Source organism: Malaclemys terrapin, chromosome 19 (genome assembly GCF_027887155.1).
Source record: "Malaclemys terrapin pileata isolate rMalTer1 chromosome 19, rMalTer1.hap1, whole genome shotgun sequence".
Lineage (NCBI taxonomy): Eukaryota > Metazoa > Chordata > Testudines > Emydidae > Malaclemys > Malaclemys terrapin.
The window spans coordinates 18,178,552-18,200,263 of NC_071523.1; the positions used below are offsets into that span (position 1 = coordinate 18,178,552).

Consider the following 21,712-nt stretch of genomic DNA (forward strand, 5'->3'; position numbering starts at 1 on the left):
CGGTATGTGTGCCTCATGGAGACTTCGGAGCCCATTCCTAAGCATCACCCAGATACAATCAGATAATGTGTCTTCAGACAAAGCAACTGAGCCCTAAGGCCTTCAAGGGGCTCTTTTTAATCCTTATGATTTACTGGTTGGTTTTTGTTGTTGTTGTTTTTTTCTTCCTCCTCTCCTCTTCATAACGGCTGTTCAACTTTAATTGAAACTTCAGTGTTGATGTGGTGGACTCTAGACTGAAGCACTGAGCTGCTTTAGGATTACTCTCGCTGTTCAGGAGATCTGCTGTCTGTTCCGGATGAATGGCTTTTTTTCATTATACCCCAAAGTTGTCTTATGCCATTGTATTGACTTTACTCTGCCTTATCTGCCCTGCTCATTAGACAGAGCTCATGTTGCATATTTCATATGCCTGCATTGTACGAAGTATTTTCCCCCTCCATCTGCCCATCATAGACTGTTCAGAATTAATTTTTAGGGAGGGATTACCTGGGGGAAGGGTGGACCATTTGTTCTGAATAATCTTTTTAAAGCTGTGCCATTGGTATTGCTCAGCCCAGCAGCTCTGGGAGATTCGATTAGTCCTTTTCATTAGGCACAAAACCTTATGCCTCACATCAGCTGTTCTTTTTTAAGAGACACTTTATGGCAGCTGAGCTCTCCTTTATTCAGTTTGTGGGCATGAGGGTTCTTTTCACAGCTAGTTCCTATAAGCTAACATGCAAATTAACAGCCATGTTTACACGGGCCACTTTTGTGGGTGGGTCAGTGGGGTCAAGGGGAATAGTGGTACAGTACACACCTGCAGAATTTCTGCCTATGCTTTCTTTAGGCTTGCAGCTTGTTGCGGGTAGAAATCTGAGTACTTTAATGGACAGGTACCTAGCTGCAGTCACAAATCAGGTGCATAGGCCCTGCGTGGCTGGACTTCGCAGGTGCAATTTTTGCCATTGCATGTTTTGTCTACCAAAAAAAAAGTTACCCTTTAAAAATCAGATCTCATGCAAATTGTCCCTCCTACCCCCCAAAATCAATAGGAAAATCATTGAGACTCTTACCTAGGGCACGGAGCTGGGTTTTGTTTGGTTCTGATCATGGTTGTTCCACTGACTCCATAGGCATCCCTGGGGCTCTCTTCACCCGTGTGTAGAATCACTGGCTGTAATGTATTTACTTAACATGTTCTTGTGAGGCTTAATGACTGTAGAGGGCTTTTGAGACTGCTGGATGAAAGGCGTGCTAGAAGTGCATCGTTAACTGTAATCCAAATGCCAAACCTCTTGTCTGTCTGTAATTCTCCACACTTCTCTTATCATGCTCCCCTCTAGTTTTAGGATACATTAACCCAAAAAGCTGGGGCTCCCTTTAATAGAGAGCAAGAAGACTGAAGGGAAGGAGAGGACCAAGACTGATAGTTCTCCTTGAGACTTGTAACAGAAATGGGAGCTGGTTCCAGAGGACATCAGAAAGCATTATTGCACAGGAGTTCTGTGTCATTAGCGCCAGGGAACGCTAATGGAGTGTGAGGCCTACGTGATGGCAGAGTGAAAATGGAATCAGATTTTTGTACTCAAAGCAGTTATAGGTGTAAAACAACTCTTAATAAACTGGTGATGCAGTTAAGATATAATGTGAAATTGCTAATCCAAATTGATGTGGGGTTTTTTTGGTATTGTCAAAGCTGAATTCCAACAGGCTCGGATATAATGGCGTTTGCTGACATGGGACTATATTTGCACTTCATCCCGGTTTAAAACCCTGTGAAGAATCCTGTTGTTGATGGGTCGCAAAGGGGGAAAAGTGCTTGTCCCCTTTGAAACATCAGAGCAGTGGTTCTCAACCCGTGGCCCGTTTGTGGCCCAATCAGCACACAGCTGCTGCCCATGTGACATCCTCAGGGCTATACAGGTAGTATTGTATGCGGCCCACATACGTAAATAGGTTGAGAACCACTGCATCAGAGGATAATTAGGGGCAATGTAATGGGGAGAATTGGGTCATTTCCTGTGGTGTGGTTTGGATTTTTTTTTTAAATGGATAGTTTGCTCTAAGGGATATTTTCACACTCCTGTATCTCCATGTATTTCTAATCGATGAATAACTACCTTTTTAAGTAGTGTGTTCACACAGTGTGCCCAGGGAGAAACATGCCAAATGAATGTACAACATCTCCGGAGGTGGGGTGTGTGGCTCACCGTCTCAGCGAATGATGCGCTGAATCCTGTAGCTCTACAGCAGAAGCATGGTCTTGTGCTTAAGGCACTGGCCTGAGAGGCAGAGGCTCTGGGGTCTAGCCTCGGCTCTGCGGTATACTTTGTGTGCCTTATTTCCCTTCAGTAAAACGGGGGAAATATTTGCTGTTCCATCTTTTGTCCGGCCTGTTCAGCTTGTAAGCTGTCTGGGCAGGGACGGTCTCTCATATCGTGTCTGTACAGCATCTAGCATGATGGGTGCAGGAACTCTGCTGCGACCTCTAGGCAGGCACTACTGTAATACGGTATGTATCTCCGTGGCCTCCAGTCACGGACACGCATGCAATCAGTGGTACTCTAAGGATCACCCATGCCTCAATGATAAGCTTCTGTGCTGGGCCCCACTGGTGCCCTGACACTCACGAGACTGGTCTGGAGCAGCTCCCTTTCAGCTGTGATCGAAGGAAAGGTTTTGTGCCCGGTAGGCTGGTGCAATTGGTCATGAGTGGAGAACCGCTGAGAAGCATACACTTATTAGGCTGGGTGCCTGAGGGCAGTGTATTTTGCTTTATTTCCCCTGTAAGACCCTATTAAATTAATGTGCGTGTATGTATCTCTGCCCTAGGAATTCACAGGTGTGCCCCTGAGCCAGGGGCTTCTCGATGGGATGCTGTTGTTTCTAGTGACTTTCCGAAGACACCACAAGTGGCCCCTTTCTCCTGCATATCCTCTCCCCAGTCCTCCATTACATATTGCCCTGCCTCATTACCGTAGATGGGAGAACCCTCCTGAGGTGGGGGACCTAGTGGACACTGCTGCCTCTGGGAAAGTGAGCTCTGGAAACCTGCATTAAAATGCAGATGTTTGAGAAGGTTAAAAGGGGTGGGGGTGGAGGGGTTACAAGCCATTCATTTCAGCCTGGTGAACCAAATCTTCCTGAGCAGTGCATTGCTAGGTGAGACTGTGTTCAGGTTAAAAATGACTGTTTTGTAAAACACAAGGGTTTGTGTGTTTTGGTTTTAGTTTTGGTTTCTTTTTCAATTCCCTCCATTGTAATTATCTTTCTGGGAACCGGGGCACCTTAACGCCACCTTGCTGTTGCGTATCGCAGGAGGCTGATACAGACGATAACCAGGGCACGCTGGGCTTCGATGAGTTCTGCGCCTTCTACAAGATGATGTCAACGCGGCGCGATCTGTACCTGCTCATGCTCACCTACAGCAACCACAAGGACTATCTAGATGCAGATGACCTGAAGCGCTTCCTTGAGATTGAGCAAAAGGTAGGTGGGTGCTGGGGAGAGAATTGCAGTTTGGATGCAGAACCCTGGTTTCTCTCCCTTAGAAAGCTACAATGTTCCAACCTTCCATTTAAAGGTGACCTTTTAACTTTCGCTTGTGGCTTCTTCCCAAGATGGATGGAAATCCTATCAAACCTTATCACATAAATGTCAACAAGGTTACCTGCAAAGGTCTTGGAGCATTTCCAAACCTGTGCACAGAAACTTAAAGCCTATTGCCACTCAATATTATTTCTCCCAGCTGAGTTCTTGGTTTTGATGTCTTCAAATGGGAAGAGGACTCTGATAAGCTAGTGCTGCCTCTTTTTCTCTTTACATACAGCACCCTTGACAGGTTTGAATAATCGGCCTACTCATTTAGGGAACATTGGAGAAATTAATACTCTCCATAAACTGGGAGAGCAAAGATGGGCTAACCATCTAATTTAGCATGGAAGATGGATTGTGTTTTACTCCTGTGGATCTCACCTGGTATGTTGATTTCTTAATGATCATAATTTGCACGCCCCACCTAATCTCAAAATTGGATGTCATTGTACATAGCATACTCTGTATGCACTGGACAGCTTGTGGGTTGAGTGCTAAGTGGAGCTTTCTATTTTTTAATTTAATTTTTTAAAGCAGTAATAACTGAGTGCTTTAAATTGTGCACAGCAGAGCGTGGGCATGACTCTTGGTGGCAGAGGGAATAATCCAAGCAAGATTTAATGCTTGCCATATGTTTGGTTCAAGGCTTCTTCCTAATACTGTTTTATGTTAATTGAGTGCTTGTAAAAGAGAAGGACAAATAGAACTGGCCGGAAGCAGGCAGGAGATTGGCAGGTACTATACAAACATGCCATTCATATGTCTGAAAATGCATCACAAGGTACCCCTTCTGTTGCACTTATTAGTCTCCCAAAGCCAGAGCCTTCTGATCAGGCAAAACTCCATATGGCCTAGAAAAATGCATCATTGTCCACTTCAGACCACTGAATTCACCTTTCCCATTTTCAGTGACTATTTGAATGAAGATTTAGTTTCACGCTGAAGACTGTAATATTGTTGAACGAGCAATGGTCACTGTAGGAATGTGTTTTGCAGTATCACCCCTACCAGCTGCTTTGAGGGGCACTGCCTCACGAGCTTGGTTCAGAACGGCTTTTACTCTTCTAGACATTTATTACTGAAAAAATAAATGTCTAGCTTTATCACTAAGCATTCCTGGGAGGTTTCTGACCAGCCCCCTGGGTTCTCAATCTGCCGTGTTTCAATTCTCTGGGTGGGATGAATTTTTAATTTGTTTAAAGTAAAGAGCATTTCTGAGATGCAATTGGAAAGTTGAGTAGCTACCTACATCTGGCCACTCCAATCCCGGGGCATGTGGGGCACTCAGACAATTGGATGACTTAGACAAAAGCCACTAAAATTTTAATATGACTGCTGATACCACTTCAGGCCTGGTGTGGATGTTTCCTGGAATCTCCGTATTCCCTTCCTAGCTCCCTAATGCAGATCATTCTGCTATAGCTTCCCTCCTTCCCCTTACTTTTCCTTTAAAAAAATTCTGTAGCCATCTGGCTAGATGGAGACATTTGACTCTCTCCAGTATGAGAGACGGGGATGGGGTGGAGGGATGAGGTAATATCTTTTATTGGGCCAACATCTGTTGGTGAGAGAGACAAGCTTTCAAGCTCCACAGAGCTCTTCTTCAGGTCTGGGAAAGATGCCCTGAGTATCACAGCTAAATACAAGATGGAACAGATTGTTTAGCGTAAGTAGTTAATACATGTTTCAAGGGACCATTCAACTGTTAACACCTTCCCAGTATGAGGCAACCTGATCCTCTGTCTCTCTTGCTGCATGGCCTTGGGGGTAGAGTAATGAAATGATTTGCCCACTGGAGGGTGGCCATGTTTCCCAGGGTTATTGAGAGGATTCACTACTGGCTTGGACAGCGCTTTGGAGAGGAAAGTACTAACTACTTGGTCCTTCTCTTGCCACACTAGTGGGTATTACAAACCACACACTGTTCTATCAGTTCATTTGATTTGAAAGAGATGAAGAGTTTATGGTCCAACAGAACAGGAGGTTCTCTATTAGAAGAGTTTTATTCTTGGCCAGTACCTAATGGCAGGCATTACACCTAACGCTGTTCATAAAATCAGACATTTCATAGGTCTTCAGAGACGTTAACTCCAGGGTTTATAAGCTTTACTAGTCAAATATTGAATTTTACCTAGATGCCCTTGCCATAGTTATCGATGGGCTGTCAGTTAAATAGCAGCAAACTAATCTCCATGCACCCTGTTGCAGTAGCTGCTACGTATAGTGGAATTAATGATTTGCTCCTTGTAGGCGAGGGCTAAACAGGAAGGTTTGCATTCTTTATGCATATTAGTCACTTTAATCTGCAGCAGTGATTGATGGATATAAGATGCTGGGTCCCTTTCCTGACAGCTCCTGTAGGCTTTTGTGAAAAGGAAACAGATAGAGGTGTATCGTGCTTTTATTTTCTCATGGCTAAAGCTAAGTAGCTTCCTCTCTGCACACATACATACATATGTGTATACAAATGCACTGATCTATTCCATCTTCTGCATCAAATCTCAACTATACTTACCTTGGCGGGAACAGCCAACTGCCAGCTAAGTGATCGTCTTGGTTATTGGTGGCTTCAGTGGGTTGATCATTTTAAAGCCCTGAATGATGGAAAAATACAAATGTTATCTGAAAGGTAATATCACCTCTCTCTCAGCAGCCACAGGCACTGAACAAAGGGTACCACCTAGTAGGGCCTCTATGCCAGCAAACACTGGTATGTGCCGATGACTGCTGCAAATAGCTGGTAGACCCTTGCCAGAAGTGCCAGTTAACCAGATTTTGTGACCCATTCATCTGTTGCTTAGTGGAATGTGCCTTACTGTATCTGTACCTTACCATTTGTTCCTCTTATCAGGTTCTGAGTGGTTTCTAATGCCTAGCTGTCTAAAACCTTCGGACTGCAAGGTTGTTGGCTGGTCTGTTCTGGGAAAGTTCAAGCCTATTGCAATGAAGAGGCTGGTGGTTATTTTAAGTCGGCTGGTAATGGAGGAGAGATTTAGTAAGCTAGAGTGCCACTAGCAGTGGGGACAGGGAAACCAGCCCACTACAAATGCGACCGAAGGAACATGTAATAAAAGACCATATTGCAATGCTTAAATGGAAGGGGAGAGGGAAGGCGGATGCCAGAAGCTCTTGGGTCAGTATGGCCCCAGAGGAAGACGAGCCATGAAACTAAGGTAAAATCCAACCAGAGAGCCCTGCAGTGCCGAGTATTTCTTTTCATAAAAGAGAGAGGGATTCCAGTGAAATCTTTTAAATATTTAATTAAGACTGAGAATTTAGTGAAGATGTTTTGACATCCTCAGTAGAAAGGGAGCATTTCTACTGCCCATTAGTCCCACCCCACCCCACCAGATCTAAAACCCCTGCTCTCCTGTACGTCTGCCCTAGAGGATCCTCTGTCAGGGCAAGGCTGGGGCATTTCTGGTCTTGGGTGGCATGGGAGGCAGCAAAATAGTAGCTCAGACAGGACTTTTTTTTTTCTCGCCAGACTTGTAGAAGTAGATGGGGTGGGAAAGAAAAAAATACCGCACGAGAACGCCTAGGCTGGGCTGTCTTTGTCCAGTGCTTCTGCTTTTCATGCTCTAATAGAGTCTCATGAGTCACCTGCAAATTAAATAAATGAAGACCCATCCCTTTGTGCCTGTTGTCTCTTTAAACGAGTTAGGCTGTGTTTCTCTTTCACTGGGCCTATTGATCCTCCTCCTGCTGAGAGAAGAAAATTAACTTCAGCCGCAGGACTCAGTCAGTTCAGCTAATCACTGGCACTGAGAGCAAAAAGCTCTCCGGCTTTCCTCTCGCGGACGCTGCTGCCCTCTGTAATGCAATATGTCTAGAGCGAGGGTAGGTTTGAGCCTTGTCAAAAACAGAACAAAAGCATGCAGCAGCCCTGCTGAGCTAGGAGCAAGAAAAGGCTTTGCTGTGGGATTGGGACTAGAAATCTTATGAAAACCAGCTTTCTTATGAGATCCTGCCTTGCTGGTCATGGCCAAAATGTAAATACTGCAAGAACTGTGTTTTGGTAGGGAGACTTCTGGGCTTTTGTGTCTCAGCCCAGCCCAGCCCAGCCAGGACATCCAGTGGAGGGAGAGTGCTTTTTTCATGCTCCTGAATCTGTTGTGTTTTGAACCTCCCCATGAGAAGGCTCCAGTCCAGTGTCAAAAGTGCTGACCCTTTGGGCATGGGTCCACGTTGGCCAACCTGCACCCTAATTAGTCCCTTTGTCGGCAGACTCACTAGAGAGGGCAAAGACGGAATGGTCGGTGCACTCTGAAGTCCCCTTGCAAGTAGTTCCTCCTGGGCAGGATACGGTTCTGTTTGTGCACTTCCAGAGACGCTTGCACTGCTGCTGTCATGTTATAGCGCTTCTATAGCTAGATGGAACACGCCCAGCTCCCGACATCTTCCATGAGATGTTAACACCTCGTCTCTGTGGTTTATGCTTTACTTTGGTTTTACGTGTGTATTTTTGAAAGATTCTGCTTGGCTTTTTCATCGGAGCCACTCTTTGGGACAGGCACCATATGGCCATGTGTGTGCACGCAGCACCTCGCACAGGGAAGCCTTGATCCTGATTTGTAGCACTACTGACAACAGGTGTAGTAAATAATTGGTCACCCAGCTCTGTTTACATAATGCAGGGCTGTATCATTCCTTTTTTTAACATAAACGGAGTTAACCATAAATGGCCTGACTTTCAATTGCCAATGTCTCAGAACATGCAGAATTTTCTCTGTGCACACATCTTGAAGACCAGAATGAAATCCTACCATTGATCAAAGTAACGGACGCCCTAGAAACGCTTCCAATAATCTCCCGACCTTCTGATACGTGGCCAATTATTATAATTCATCCTTCTCTCCACTGGCTCCTGGAGTTCTGTTTTGTTGCATGCCTCTAAAGTGAAAACCTTTTGGACAATACAAATTAATCCTGCAGCCGAAAGACCCTATTGGGCCATAGCAAAACATGTGCTGTTTGGTTGCCCTGTGGGCTTAAAAACACTAAACAAAATTGACCTACAAAGCAGAAATCGGGCTCTGTGTTTTATTGTGTGTGATCAGGCAGCTGCCAATGGGACTAACTTTTCACTAAGCTGCCTGATTCTTATCTGACCTGACACTGAGTGGCAGGAGTGGGAATTTTAGTGAACAGTGTAAAAATCCTAGTGCTCGTGTGGAAAATACAGCCAGTTCTCAAACTATATACAGAGAAGAGAACTAGGGGAGCAGTGGCTGATTATTTAGTTAATGAGATGTTCTTCGCTTCATGTTTTGTTTCCTTTCTAGATGACTAATGTGACCAAGGAGTACTGCCTGGAAATTATCAATCAGTTTGAACCGTGTTTAGAGAACAAGAAGCAGGGGGCTCTGGGAATAGACGGTAAGTTGTTTTTTGCTGCTGCTCTGGCAAATGCCCAATGGAGGCTAAATGCTAGTTCGAATTTGACACTGGTATGAGTACTGTATGGTGTCACCTTGCATAGGGGGTGCTTTTCTGTTAATGTTATTGATGTGGGCTGGGATTTTCAAAGGAGCCTAAGGGAGTTAGATACCCAGAGGGATGAGGCTCCTGTCACTGCAAGTCAATGGGGGTTGGATGCCTGTCTGTCATATATGCCTTTGAAAGTCTCTCCCCAGGTCCTTTTGAAATGCAATGAGATTTGGCACTTAACTCCCCTAGGCATCTGTGACAATCCCAGACAAAGTGTTAACAACACCCCCCCCCCCCCCAACAAACAACAAATGTTAGAGTGTTAATAAAACCAATGTTCTGAGCATTTGTCGAAATTTACAGTGGGAGTGGTAAATAATGTCGCCCCAAGAAGCGCACTCTCAGCATGCCCGGTGCTGATGGGCTCTCACTGAACAAGACTTCAGTGGTGACAAGATGGTACATGTTGCTTTAGGGCTGATTCTGAATCCCTGGCTCAGTATAGTGGCCCCTTTATCCACGGTGGTCCCATCAACTCCAAAAGCAAACAAGGAGCGCTAGTCAGGCCCTGGAAATGTTGTTTGGTAATAGATTGTACGGGAAGGGTCTTGAGTCATGTTTTAAAAAGCAACAACATAGTATCCGCTTCTGTGGCTGTGTTGAACTAATGCAGAACGGCCAAGTATAAATTGGTACTGTCTGTTCTACCTGAATGAATGGGGTAGTTTCCAATACCTGGAGTCACCTCTTTGTCTTTGATGAAGGATGGTCCCTATATAATGGATTCAGGTCTCTCCTGCTCTGGGGACTGAAATCTCTGTTGCCCTGTCCCTTGTGTCCTCTCCTACACTAGAGCAAAGTGAGCACAGCAGGTAAAACACTGCATTCGGGATGTGTTGTGCTTTACACCCACTTCACCTGAGTGTGAGAACGGAGAATCGGGTCCATCAGCTTGGCTTCCTTGCGATTGGACATTAGCCTGATCTTATCTGAGACTTAGAGATGTTGGACAAGAAGGGACCATTGTGATCATCTAATCCGACCTCCTGCATACCAGAGTAATTCCTGCACTGAACCCAGGTTGTCTGGGTGAGGGAGAGCATCTGACTTTCCTCTCGTTCTGTTTTAACACAACGTCTCTTCCTTCTTACCGTCAAACTCAAAAGTGGTGTGAGCAGTAACTCCCATGCAATCTGCTGCTGTGCTCAAAACACAGATTGCACAGATATTAACTACATTGTATTGCCTGTTAGGTTCTATAAGCGTTGCTTATGAAGAAGTCAAGCCTGTGAGCAACAGTACTTACACAGAGCAGGCAAAGCATAGAGTGTGGGGTCACCTTGACAAGAGGCACACAGCTACATTACTCACGGCTGGTTGTGCTGCTGTGAGAGATTTTGGAGCACAGTTGTTACTCTACCATGAAATTGAAGTCTAACACAGGAACCAGTAGCTTGGTCCTCATTTAAGAAGTTATTGCAGAGAGACTCCATATGATTTCTTTGTCTTTCTTTTTATATATACAGTTTCTTATGGGTAGAAAAGATGCTCTTGTGCTTAAGGCACAAAATAGGGAGTCAGACTTGGGTTCTACTCTTAGCTCTGTGCCAGACACCCTACGTAACCTTGGGTTTAGATCAGTTTGTGTCGGTTTTCCCCCCTGCAAATGGGAGGAGTAATAACTCTGACCTCTGTTCTTCCCAGGAGGCTGTAAAGCTTCACTTCGCTAATCTTTTATAAAGCACTTTGAGATCCTGGCGCTACAGCAGCTCAGAGCATTGCCCTTTATTATTGTGATTTGAAAATATAAAACAAGTACTTTGGATAGTTGAAGGCGTTTACGATGAAACATGCTCTATTTCTCTGCAACTTTTTATTGATAATTGGTTGCAGTTATAAGATCCTACCTGGTAATGACTGAGCATTTGGTCTGTCAAAAACTGCTGAGAGAGTGAGTAAGTCTGGGAAATGTCTTGTCTAGGCTGCATATCTAGGATACACACCTGACCCTGTATTGAAATGTGTAGAAGACTGTCAAGTCGTGTGTACCCAGGACTCTTGTTTGCAGGCATAGCAACTATTGCAATTCTTTCTGCTGATCTACACATCTCATTTACCCATATCTTATCCCATGACGTGATTTTGAGAGACTGCATGCCTAATCAAATAGTTAATATATTTGGGGAGTGGGGATTGAGAACACACCTTACAGATTACTAGATTTTTGCTGAGGATGGGCAATAACCAGGCCTGAGACTAATGTGTCAGCTCCAGGAGTTATTTTTCATTAGGCTGAAGAAAGGATGGAGGGGGACAAAGCCCGTCTCTTTTGCTCAGACAGTGTCTGAGGGGGGCTGTGTAGGGCTGTTGTTTCCCAAGCATTCTCCCTCTTACCCCACTACCTTTTTTAAATTGGCATCTTCTTCAGGGAAAAGTTCCTTCTTTAGGGCTGTCCACTCTGACATGTCTAGCCAGCCCCGTGTCCTCTAAACGTTCTTTTCCCCATAGAATGTTGTATAATCTTATAACCTCCTTAGACTTCAGAATGCTGCTGCTTCATTTATGTAATCTAGTACAGAGTTGTTCTTATCATGGCTTTGTGCTATCTAGACGTTAGGTCTTTTTTGCCCTCTATAAAGGCTAGCTGGAATAGGGCTAGCTAGAGAGGCTGGATTGTAACAGTGCTGAAGACAGAAGTCCTCTGTTTGCCCCCAAAACCAGTGCGGCTACACGCCATGCAGTGCAAGTTCCCTGCCAATGAGTTGGAGCGCCCATTTGCTCCTGGCGATCTGTTGAGATTGCCATGTAGGGATCTAATTTATGTCCTCACTAGTGGTGGCTTCTTGTCATGTGGCACCTGACCAGTAGGAACTGGAATGAGATGATGATTTTAGTAGGATCACTGTTTGCTGTTGAGCAAAATAAAGCACCTGGTGGGACAGGAGGCTTTCCTGAGAATGGAGTCAAGCTCTTGAGGTCTTTGTTTCACACTGCTGACAGCATCCCGAGGCATTCATTTTTCTTCATTCTAGAGCTGACGGACACAGTTAGTGTTAGCTAATTATGGCAATTTCAGCCTTAAACTTCAGCAAGTGCATGAAACAAGCAACAGGGCAGTTCACAGGGTGCCCAATTAGTGATACACAGAACCGCTCCTTCGGCAGTCAAATCTATCTTCCAGAATGAGAGAGTGATTAATTTGCTGAGAGCGGCTGGTACTATTTTTGCTAGTGTGCAATACATCCGATTGATTTTTCATCCTTGCTGATCTTATTTGGGTAGCCTCCTGCTTTTACTCAAGCTATGGTAATGGTTTGCTGGAGGAGGAATTCTGATTCAATTCTCTTGCAAGCTGGCCTAAAGCTGCTGTGTCTTAGGGTATGTCTACACTACCCAGATCGGCGGGCAGTGGTTGATCCAGTGGGGGGGGGGTCGATTTATCGCGATAAATTGTCCCCCAAGCTCTCTCCCATTGACTCCTGTACTCCACCGCCACGAGAGGTAGCCGTAGCAGTGTGACTAGCCTATGTAGTTCGTTGGTATTTTTGCAGTTCCAGCAAAGAGATTTTTTCGTTAAAAACAAGTGGCATGAATGCAAACCAAGCATATAATGATTTAATAAATGAAGATCAGGCGTCAGTTTATCTGCACAGATCCACAACTGAGCAATTCAATATAATAATAATTAGTGAACAATTGTTTTTCTTTCAACATGTACTAACCTAGTTACTCTTATGGAAAAGTCCCTGTTGTGTTTAATAGGAATTAAACCAATTGGGTTCCACAGAAATTACTTTAATATATAGAATGTTAATAGATAATGAGAACCTTTTCTGTAGGTGGTATTTGAATTCTCTGTTGCAGGAACAGAATTCTCTGTTACATTCAATAGCAGTGGTCCCCAAACTGTGGGGTATGCACCCCTGGGTGGGGGGCACTGAAGAATGTTTGTTTGGGGGGGATGCATCGGGCCCTGGGCCAGCCCCCACAGGGGGGTGGGGGGGGGAGCATCACCCAGCTCTGCCCTCAGCCGCAGCTCCTCTCCACCCCCAGTCCAGCTCCGCCTCTAGCCCCAGTTCCTCCCCATCCCCAGTTCTCCCCCCAGCTCCACCTTCAGCTCAAACTCCTCTGAGCCAACTGTGCAGGACCAGAAGGGGAACATGGACTGATTCTATTACTGGTAAGAGAGGGGAGTGACAGGAAAGGTTTGGGTACCACTGGTCTTATGGGATGATTGGAAAGCCTATTTACTCTTTTCCATTACATCCCATAGAACTCTTCCATAAGAGAAGCATGAAACCTAGCTTAGTTTTTGAACCTTCATGATACGTCCTATAGAATTGTATGGAAAGGGAGGACACAGCTGAATGCAACTGACCGTCTCTGATAGGAGTGTTACTACATTTTTGCAAGTCTTGCAGACTTTGTTTTGAAGGTGAAACTTTTGGCATCTAAGATGGCATATGAAGGGATTTCCCTTGCAGGAAAAAATAAAATCCCCCTGGAGACAAACGTCTGAAAAATTGCACTTTGTCCTTAGTGGAAATTCAGTTTTTCCCATTTGTTGCCTTCGTTTTTACCAGTAAAGAGGTGTCTGAGCTAAAATGACAGTGTTGCACTCTTAAATTTTTTTTTTTACACAAGTGTTTTGTTTCTGGTCTGGCTTGTTTCTAGGGAGGCTGGACTGGCTGGCTTTGCATGCCATTGGAAAGGGGGAAACGTGAGGTGCCCTGTTGGGGTTGATGTCCATTTGCAGAGTTGTGTAGGACCCCCTGATTCAGCACAGCACTTAGTGTGTGTGCTCATGGGATCACTTGACTGCTTCGAGTGAAGCCTGTGTTGAAGAGCCGTGCTTTGGTTCAGAGCCTACCCTAGCAGGGACTGCATTAGGGCTAGGTTGAAGCTTTCCAGAGCTGTCTCAGGGTGGATTATTCAGCACTTAACTACCAAAGTTCTGGTTGTAGCCTGTGTTTAACAGCTCAGTTTAATAAGCATGTTTAATTAACAATCAGAGTCAGAATTTGAAGCCAGCGAGAACCATCATAAAGGAAATGTTTTTGCAGCAATTTATCCCCAAGTTAATTTTCCTTGCAGCTTGAAGGCCAGTATTGGGAGGCTGATTCAGATGATTGTTTCTTTGTGTTTTAATTTCCTGGGTAGTCCTCTAACTCCATGATAGACTGATGTATTGTTTCACTAGAATCCTAGAATATCAGGGTTGGAAGAGACCTCAGGAGGCCATCTAGTGCAACCCCCTGCTCAAAGCAGGACCGACCCCAACAAGGGAGTGTGTTAATTCATTTAGGAGGTAGCAGCATCTTTATGTAGTCCCCACTTTGCTTATGGACTAATGAGAGAGATGTCAGGGGAATGATTCATGACAAAGCAGAGATCCCAGGGAATAAAGTCCTCATTGTTGTGGAGAGCTGTTAAGACCCAGTTGCAAATGGGGAACATGCCGCGTTTCAGTGGAGGTGAACGAAAGGGATTTGTGGAACACTTGGGATGGAAGTTATGGATTTTAATAATCCTCTCTCCTGCACGCATTGGGATGTGAGGTAACAGTTCAACTATGGGAGAAAATCCGTGTCCCAAAGCTACTTCTCCAGTCCCTTCTTCCCCCAGTTCTGAAAAGGGACATACTAAAAGATGCCCTGGATCATTGTGCCGTGTCCTTCAAGGTGACGAGTCTGCATGATCAACCAAGATTTCATCGCTTTGGGAAGCTAATTCTTCAGTTAGCATCTCTGTGCCTGGTCCTGCTAACGAGCGGCATGGTGCCCAATCCACAGTATTTCGGCATCCTGCAAGCTTGACAAAGATACAGACAGTAATGTGGTGCTGGCCTCTCTTTTGTCAGCGTGCACATGAGGAAACGTGGTGGCCCATTAAAGTTAGGGATTAAAGTGTCTGTCTGCAGGAGCCAGGCATGCTGCCCTCCTACTGAAGGGCAGACCAAGAACGAATGCACTGCCACGCCAGATGGGTTGGGGGCTGAGGCGTTCTCGGGAAGGTTCTCATGGGAGTTGGAGGAAAGAGAGGAATCCTTTCACGTTGTTCCTGGCTGTGGCTGGGCATAGGAGCCTGTCTGCATGGATGACAGTAACCCCTGCAGCTGTTCCTCTCCCTCTGAATGTAGGAGAATGGCCAGTACATCTATGTAATCATGGCTCAGTTAGCCAGAAACCTTCATACTTCAGACACTGGTGTAGGGGACACCTGTGGAACAGCACTCTGCAGGATGCCAGCAGCCCCTGAGAGAGGGGTCCTCAAATCCTGCCTCTCTTTGTGGAGTGAACCCATACTGGATTTGCTAAATTAGGGGGGCAAGGTTTGGTCCAGACAATCTCATATGACCCTTACTCCTGACATGCAACACTGCTTTCTCAATATCTGATTCCTGACTGGGCGGGCCTCTGAATGTGCCAAGTAGTAGTATGGCTTTGTCATGTCCCCAAGGGACTGGGATGAGACTACCGTCCCCCAAACTCATCTCACTGATATGCAAAGGTCTCCAGAGGCTTCCATCTACTCAACCCTTGGCCAGCATCTGTTTAATAAAATGAACCTGAATCATCAAATCTAGGCAGTAAACAAACTCTAAACAATACATCCCCAAAACTAATTATCAGACTCTAGCCGTGTGCCAGTTTTGAGTTCTGCCTATGCCGGGGTCTGTTTTTGTTTTTTTTTAAACCGCAGACCTTCGAGGTGAACATAAAGACGCGTTTAAGGACTGGTTGCTCCAAAGGTTACAGCAACAAAATTGACAAATCTGTCACAGTCCAAGTACAGACACAAAGTCGAACAGCAGCACTGTTGGGAAGATTAGGATATAGCTAGACCAGGGGTGGGCAACCTACGTCGAGCCGATTTTCAGTGGCACTCACACTGCCCGGGTCCTGGCCACCGGTCTGGGGGGCTCTGCATTTTAATTTAATTTTAAATGAAGCTTCTTAAACATTTTTAAAACCTTATTTACTTTACATACAACAATAGTTTAGTTATATATTATAGACTTAGAGAGAGAGAGAGACCTTCTAAATGCGTTAAAATGTATTACTGGCATGTGAAACCTTAAATCAGAGTGAATAAATGAAGACTCGGCACAGCACTTCTGAAAGGTTGCCGACCCCTGAGCTAGACCAAGCAGCATCAGAGAGCTGAAAAGATACAGAAGCCGCAACTGAAAAGTAAAAGGAATATTAGGACAGGCTGATGGAAGACTTATGAACTTGTATATTGTGTCTGGACCTGTATTTAAGACCAATTATCAACTGTTTGTAGCTTTATGGTGAGTTTGCCAGAGAGAAAGCATCCGCTGCCCTGGATGGAATGCTAGAATTTGTGACTGTGCCAGATAAGTTTCAGATTCTTAATAGAGCAATATACTTAGGAGTTCTGTAACTCGGACTTGCAGCCTTTCACTGCCAAATCTGACATTTGGGTCAGCTTTTCTAGTCTAATTAAATCTCCATAGAGCTGGCTGCTACTGTATTGGAGATCATGAGTCAGTTGTGGCATATACTGTCCATAGAGGACATGAATTGTCGGAAGTCAGTCGTGGAGATAACCCAGTTGTTCGGTAGGAATTAGGATTAGTCTCCCAAATGGAACCTGGATACACTCTGTCATGAATGATGAGCGAAACTGTAGGCCAAAGTACACAAGCCTTAATGAACCTGGTCTGAATTAATACTGTGACATAAAACCAGATTACTTTCACACGGCTTCCAGTTCTGTTGCCCAGCTAACTTTGTGTCACATAGGCCACCTATCCTATCGTTGCTGTTATGATGTATTGCTTATATTTTTCTAGCACTGAGATGCTAGGGCCCTATGGTGCTAGGTGCTGTGCAAACATGTAACAAAAAGACTCTATTTGCCCAGAAGAATTTACATTCTAAGTCTAATAGTAACACTGAGCTGAATCAGGTTAGTAACACCTAACCTGGACTGGCTACCTTTTGGAGGAAAGATCTCCATCCTGATTCTAATCCCCTTGGCCAGAGTTATCCCAATTAATTCATAACATTTTTTTGGAAGAGATATTGAAGCTCCTGCTTCAGGGTTTAAGCCAATCTCTAATGATTAGAGACCAGGATGAGACCTAATGTACTGGACATTTTACCCCACATATGGTACTACAGGGGTTCTTTGCACCTTCTTCTGAAACATCTGGTACTGGCCACACCTGGAGCAGGATATTGAACTAGATGGACCTTGGGTGTGGTCTAATTTGGCAATTTCTAGGTATGTGAAAGACAGCAAGAGCAATGACGTGTTACCCTTCTGGGAGTGCAGAGGGATATTCTGAGCTGTTGTTTTACTCCCCTCAGTGGGATTCGAACAACGTTCGTAGGTACGGCCAGGCTGGATCAAATGGATCCGAGGATCAGGGGTCTATCTCGTGTAGTATCCTGGCTCCAACTGTGACCCACACCACATGCTCCAAAGAAGGTGCAAGAAATCCTGCATTGGTACTTATGGGCTCACCTGCCCTTGAAGAAGGTTTTCCATTAACCCCCAATAGGATTCATGCCCTGAAGTAGAGAGGTGTATATTCCTTCCAAAATGTATCTTAAAATCATTGCTCTTGAAACTCTGAATGTTCTTCTTATCAGTATAAAGGTTCATTCCTTTATTGCATCCTGCTAAGCTTTTGGCCTCAAAATGGAGCATTTAAAAAGCCTGTTCAGTAGGGTTATAGGAGAAGAAAGGCCTAGCAACTCTACCTAACAATCTGTCTGCCGTGTAGTTCCTTTCCTCTGGGGTTAGCAGCTTCGCAGCACCATCTCTGGTGACCTCCGAGAATAACAGTGGACATTGGGAATAAACATAGAGGGAGCAGAAAAGCATGAATAACCTTTTCATTTACACATTATAAATGCAGATATGATTGCTCTCCAAGTGGGTGCATTTGTCTCGTTGTTTACACAGACCCATATGCTCAGTAATTCCCATCAGAGAGCTATCGCTTTGCAAAGGAAAGTAAGGGTTTCTGAAAGGCATCATGTAGGAAAAGAACCAGAGCATCTTGGTCTTGCTTCTATAGTTCCCATCATCTCAGGTACCAACATAACCAGGAGTTCTCTTAAACTGGGGCCGTTTTTTCCCCAGGTCAGGGGATTGGAACCACTTGGTGTTGCCATTTGGGGGTCATTGGCCTGATGGCTGTAGAAATGTTGTCTGCATGGAGCCGAAGCTGATAGGCTGCCAAAATGGTCAGTGGCCGAGGTTTAGCCTGCATAATTCGATAGGACTTTGTCAGCTGTATGACCGTGGCTTCTCTCTGATTGCTGATTTTTGAACCATGAAATTAGGTGATCTTGGCCTCCCAGTTTCTCTGCTTGCTTTTTCTTGAGTCTCAATGAGCCCGTTAGACATGGAAAGAGTCCAAACCCTCCATCCTGTAAAAGGAAAACTCACCACTGCTCTCATGAGAATTTGGTGTTCAGACTGTTTCACAGCAGATGGGGTGCAGAGGTGTTTGTGTCAGACTGGTGTGTGCTGGGAAAGAGGAAGAATATAGATAAGGGAGAATTTATACAGAGCAATCTCTGATTCACATTCTGCTCTCAAACAGAACAACAAACACTGATGCTGGCCTATCGGTTTTTCCTACAGGCTTCACCAATTACACACGGAGCCCGTCAGGGGACATCTTCAATCCAGAACACTACCAGGTGAACCAGGACATGACTCAGCCTTTGAGCCACTACTTCATCACCTCTTCCCATAACACCTACCTCATGGGGGATCAGCTGATGTCTCAGTCTAGGGTGGACATGTATGCCTGGGTGCTGCAGTCTGGCTGCCGCTGCGTGGAAGGTAAAGACAGAAGGGAATAACTGTGAGGTAATCAGGAGGCTCCACAGTTTGTGTGTCTTGTCTTTTAGGATAAGAATCATGAGAACAAAGTAAATGGGTTGGGGGAAAGGTTTAGCACAATGTGCATTTCCTGTATAAGCAATGGCAAAACAGGGCTTCTATGACAGCAGTATTTGTGGCCTCCTCGCTGATACACTTTCCAGGACACAGCAATAGGAAGAGGCTTGAGGTCAGTGTTGTTTATACTCCTAAAAAATTATGAATCCATCTTTTAAGGAAGAAGGCTCTTTTCCCAAAGCTAATCTAGGCTAGTTCTCCATTCGCTGCGTAGGGCTTGTGATGTATGCTGAGCCGTTCTGATTCCATCTCGTACAGGGCATTGGTGCACATACATGCTAGCCAGGGATTTGCAGCCATGTTGTTAAGTGGGAGGGAGTCCCAGGTATGGAAAAGGGCGTCACACTATGAAAATGTTGTGACAACCCTTGCACTCTGCAGTGGGTTTGTAATTTGTGGTTGGGGAATCAATCATGGAGTCTATTAGTTTAGTATCCTCTAGGTAGCTGTACCCATGTTGTCCCTGTCTCCAAGGTCTTGACCACTATATAGAGGGTCAGTCTCCAGGAAGTAAATATGGCAGCCTGCTCAGGTCGAGGTCTGTGGATGTGGTAACACATTCTCAGGAATGAAGCATCACATGGAAGTATGCCTGTAGGTGTGTGTAAGGCTAGGGAGAATTCACAGGAGGGACAGAGGTGCTTAGATCTTGGCATTACTGCTACCCTGAGGAGCTCTGCTGAGAATCTGTTCTCTATTCTAGTGCTGAATCCGAATGGGATTTTTATGCTTTAATATCTTTCCCCAGGAACATATTCCTCCACACTCTCACAAAAGAACATCTTTTTTGCTTGGGGCTTTCTCAGCTGAAGGGATCTGGGTCATCTGTTCACAACAGAATTTCATGGCAAGCAAGTGCCTGCAGAGGAAACCGCTCAGCGACCTATAGGGAGAGACACGCATGAGGCGGGGGGAGGCAAGCCTGCACTCAGCTGCGAGATGGTGGGGGCAGGTGCTGTGGCTGGGTTGCAGGTTCTCAGCACCTTTCGCAAAGGCATGGCCCCAAGTCACTCCTGGTAGGATGACACTACTGTAATGGGTGGTTATGTTGTTCGGCAAGATGCGCCCAGTACCAGGAAAATCTCTGGCTCTCTTTTTAATGGGCTCGAGTCTGTCTGTCTGAATGATCTGTTATAACGGGGTGGCCAAACTTGCTGAGCCACATACAACAATCTTCAGAGGTTCAAGAGCTGGGATGCACCTTCTGAGGCTCAGGGTTTCAGCCCCACTCCTGCGGAAATCCTGAGTCCTGGGAGGAGTGCTGCGTTTGGGCTGAAGCCCTGAGACTCCCCTCCTCGCTGGGCAGAAGGCCCTATCCCACCACCCTGCTGCAAGGCAGAGATCCCAGGACTCCCCTACCGCCTCCCCATCTGGTAAGTGGAGAACAGGGAGAGTGTGGGAGGCTCCGCGAGCCGCACTTGAACTGTAAAAGAGACGCATGCAGCTTGCGAGCCATGGTTTGGCCACCCCCGGGCTATAATCTATGATCTTACTAAGATCTAAAGATAAATGAGACCTTTGTTTCCCCTCTGCAGTTGACTGCTGGGACGGGCCAGATGGCGAGCCAATTGTCCACCATGGATACACCCTCACCTCCAAGATACTCTTCAAAGACGTGATTGAAACCATCAACAAATATGCCTTCATCAAGAATGAGTACGTACCCAGCCTGCTGCTAGCTCCTGTGGTATCCCCTGGCTGCGTGGTCCTGGATCCCGGTTTAGGTAGCACCCCTCTGCAGAAGCGCCAATGTGTGCAGTGTCATGTTTCCTGCCCAGTACGTTGTTCATGGTGTTCAGCTTATAGGCAGCGGATGTTTTCAGCCGTGTCCCATATACCACCAACCACAGATCTGTCTTTTCACTGGAGGGCATGATGTGCCTCAGTGGAGAGAGCATTAGGGGAGGAGGTTCCTGCTGATACTAGCCCTTACTCGGTACTTTTTAGAGCAGGCCCGTGGGTGCTGATTCCATCTGGCAGCAGTTTTTGGAGGTTTCAAAACTTGTTTTCCTTCCGCGCTGGAAGGGAAGCCAGACCTTTCTAACGTGTCTGCAAAATGGAATAGTGTCAAAATGTCCATTTTCTGATCAGAGCCCAAGCGTTTTGATTCGGGAAGGCAGTTTTGTGTGCTGGTGTCTCTCTGTCATGTGGGGGTTAGGCCTGGGATGTGAGAAACCTGGTTTAAGTCCTTGCTCCACCTGATTCCGAGTAGAGTTTTGCGTCCTGCATCTATCTGATTCAGAGTGAGCAGGGAGTCCAACCTCCCAGGCCAGTGCCCAAACCACTAGGCTAAGGGTAAGTCTACACTACCCGCCGGATTGGCAGGTAGCGATCAATCTATCGGGGATCAAGTTATCGCGTCTATAGTAGACGCGATAAAATCGATCCCCAATCACTCTGCCGTCAACTCTGGAACTCCACCACGGCGAGAGGTGGAAGCGGAGTCGACGGGGGAGCGGCAGCGGTCGACTTGCTGCCGACCTCAGCGTATCTTAGGTAAATCGACCTAAGATACGCTAACTTCAGCTACGCTATTCCCGTAGCTGAAGTTGCGTATCTTAGGTCGACACCCACCCCCACCCCCAGTGTAGACCTAGCCTAAAGTCTGAGAGACTCTCTTTGGCTTTCTTCCCTCCCTCCCAAAAACCTTCCTGTCAAAACAGACAGCTCTCCAAAACGTTTTGGCTTTGTCTAAATGAAGTTTTGTCAAACATGTGCTGGCCAGATCTGCTAGGGATTTTAAGGGTCTGATAAT

The 21,712-nt window shown here is 45.7% G+C and overlaps 1 protein-coding gene across 1 annotated transcript in view; it reads left to right on the top strand.

Moving 5' to 3' along the window:
* Positions 1-21,712, top strand: part of PLCH2 (phospholipase C eta 2) — a 326,258-nt gene that overhangs the window by 245,031 nt on the left and 59,515 nt on the right. The window contains 4 exon segments of the mRNA XM_054009469.1: positions 3,304-3,474; positions 8,865-8,958; positions 18,637-18,840; positions 20,493-20,613. Coding sequence (XP_053865444.1) covers positions 3,304-3,474; positions 8,865-8,958; positions 18,637-18,840; positions 20,493-20,613 — 590 coding nt within the window.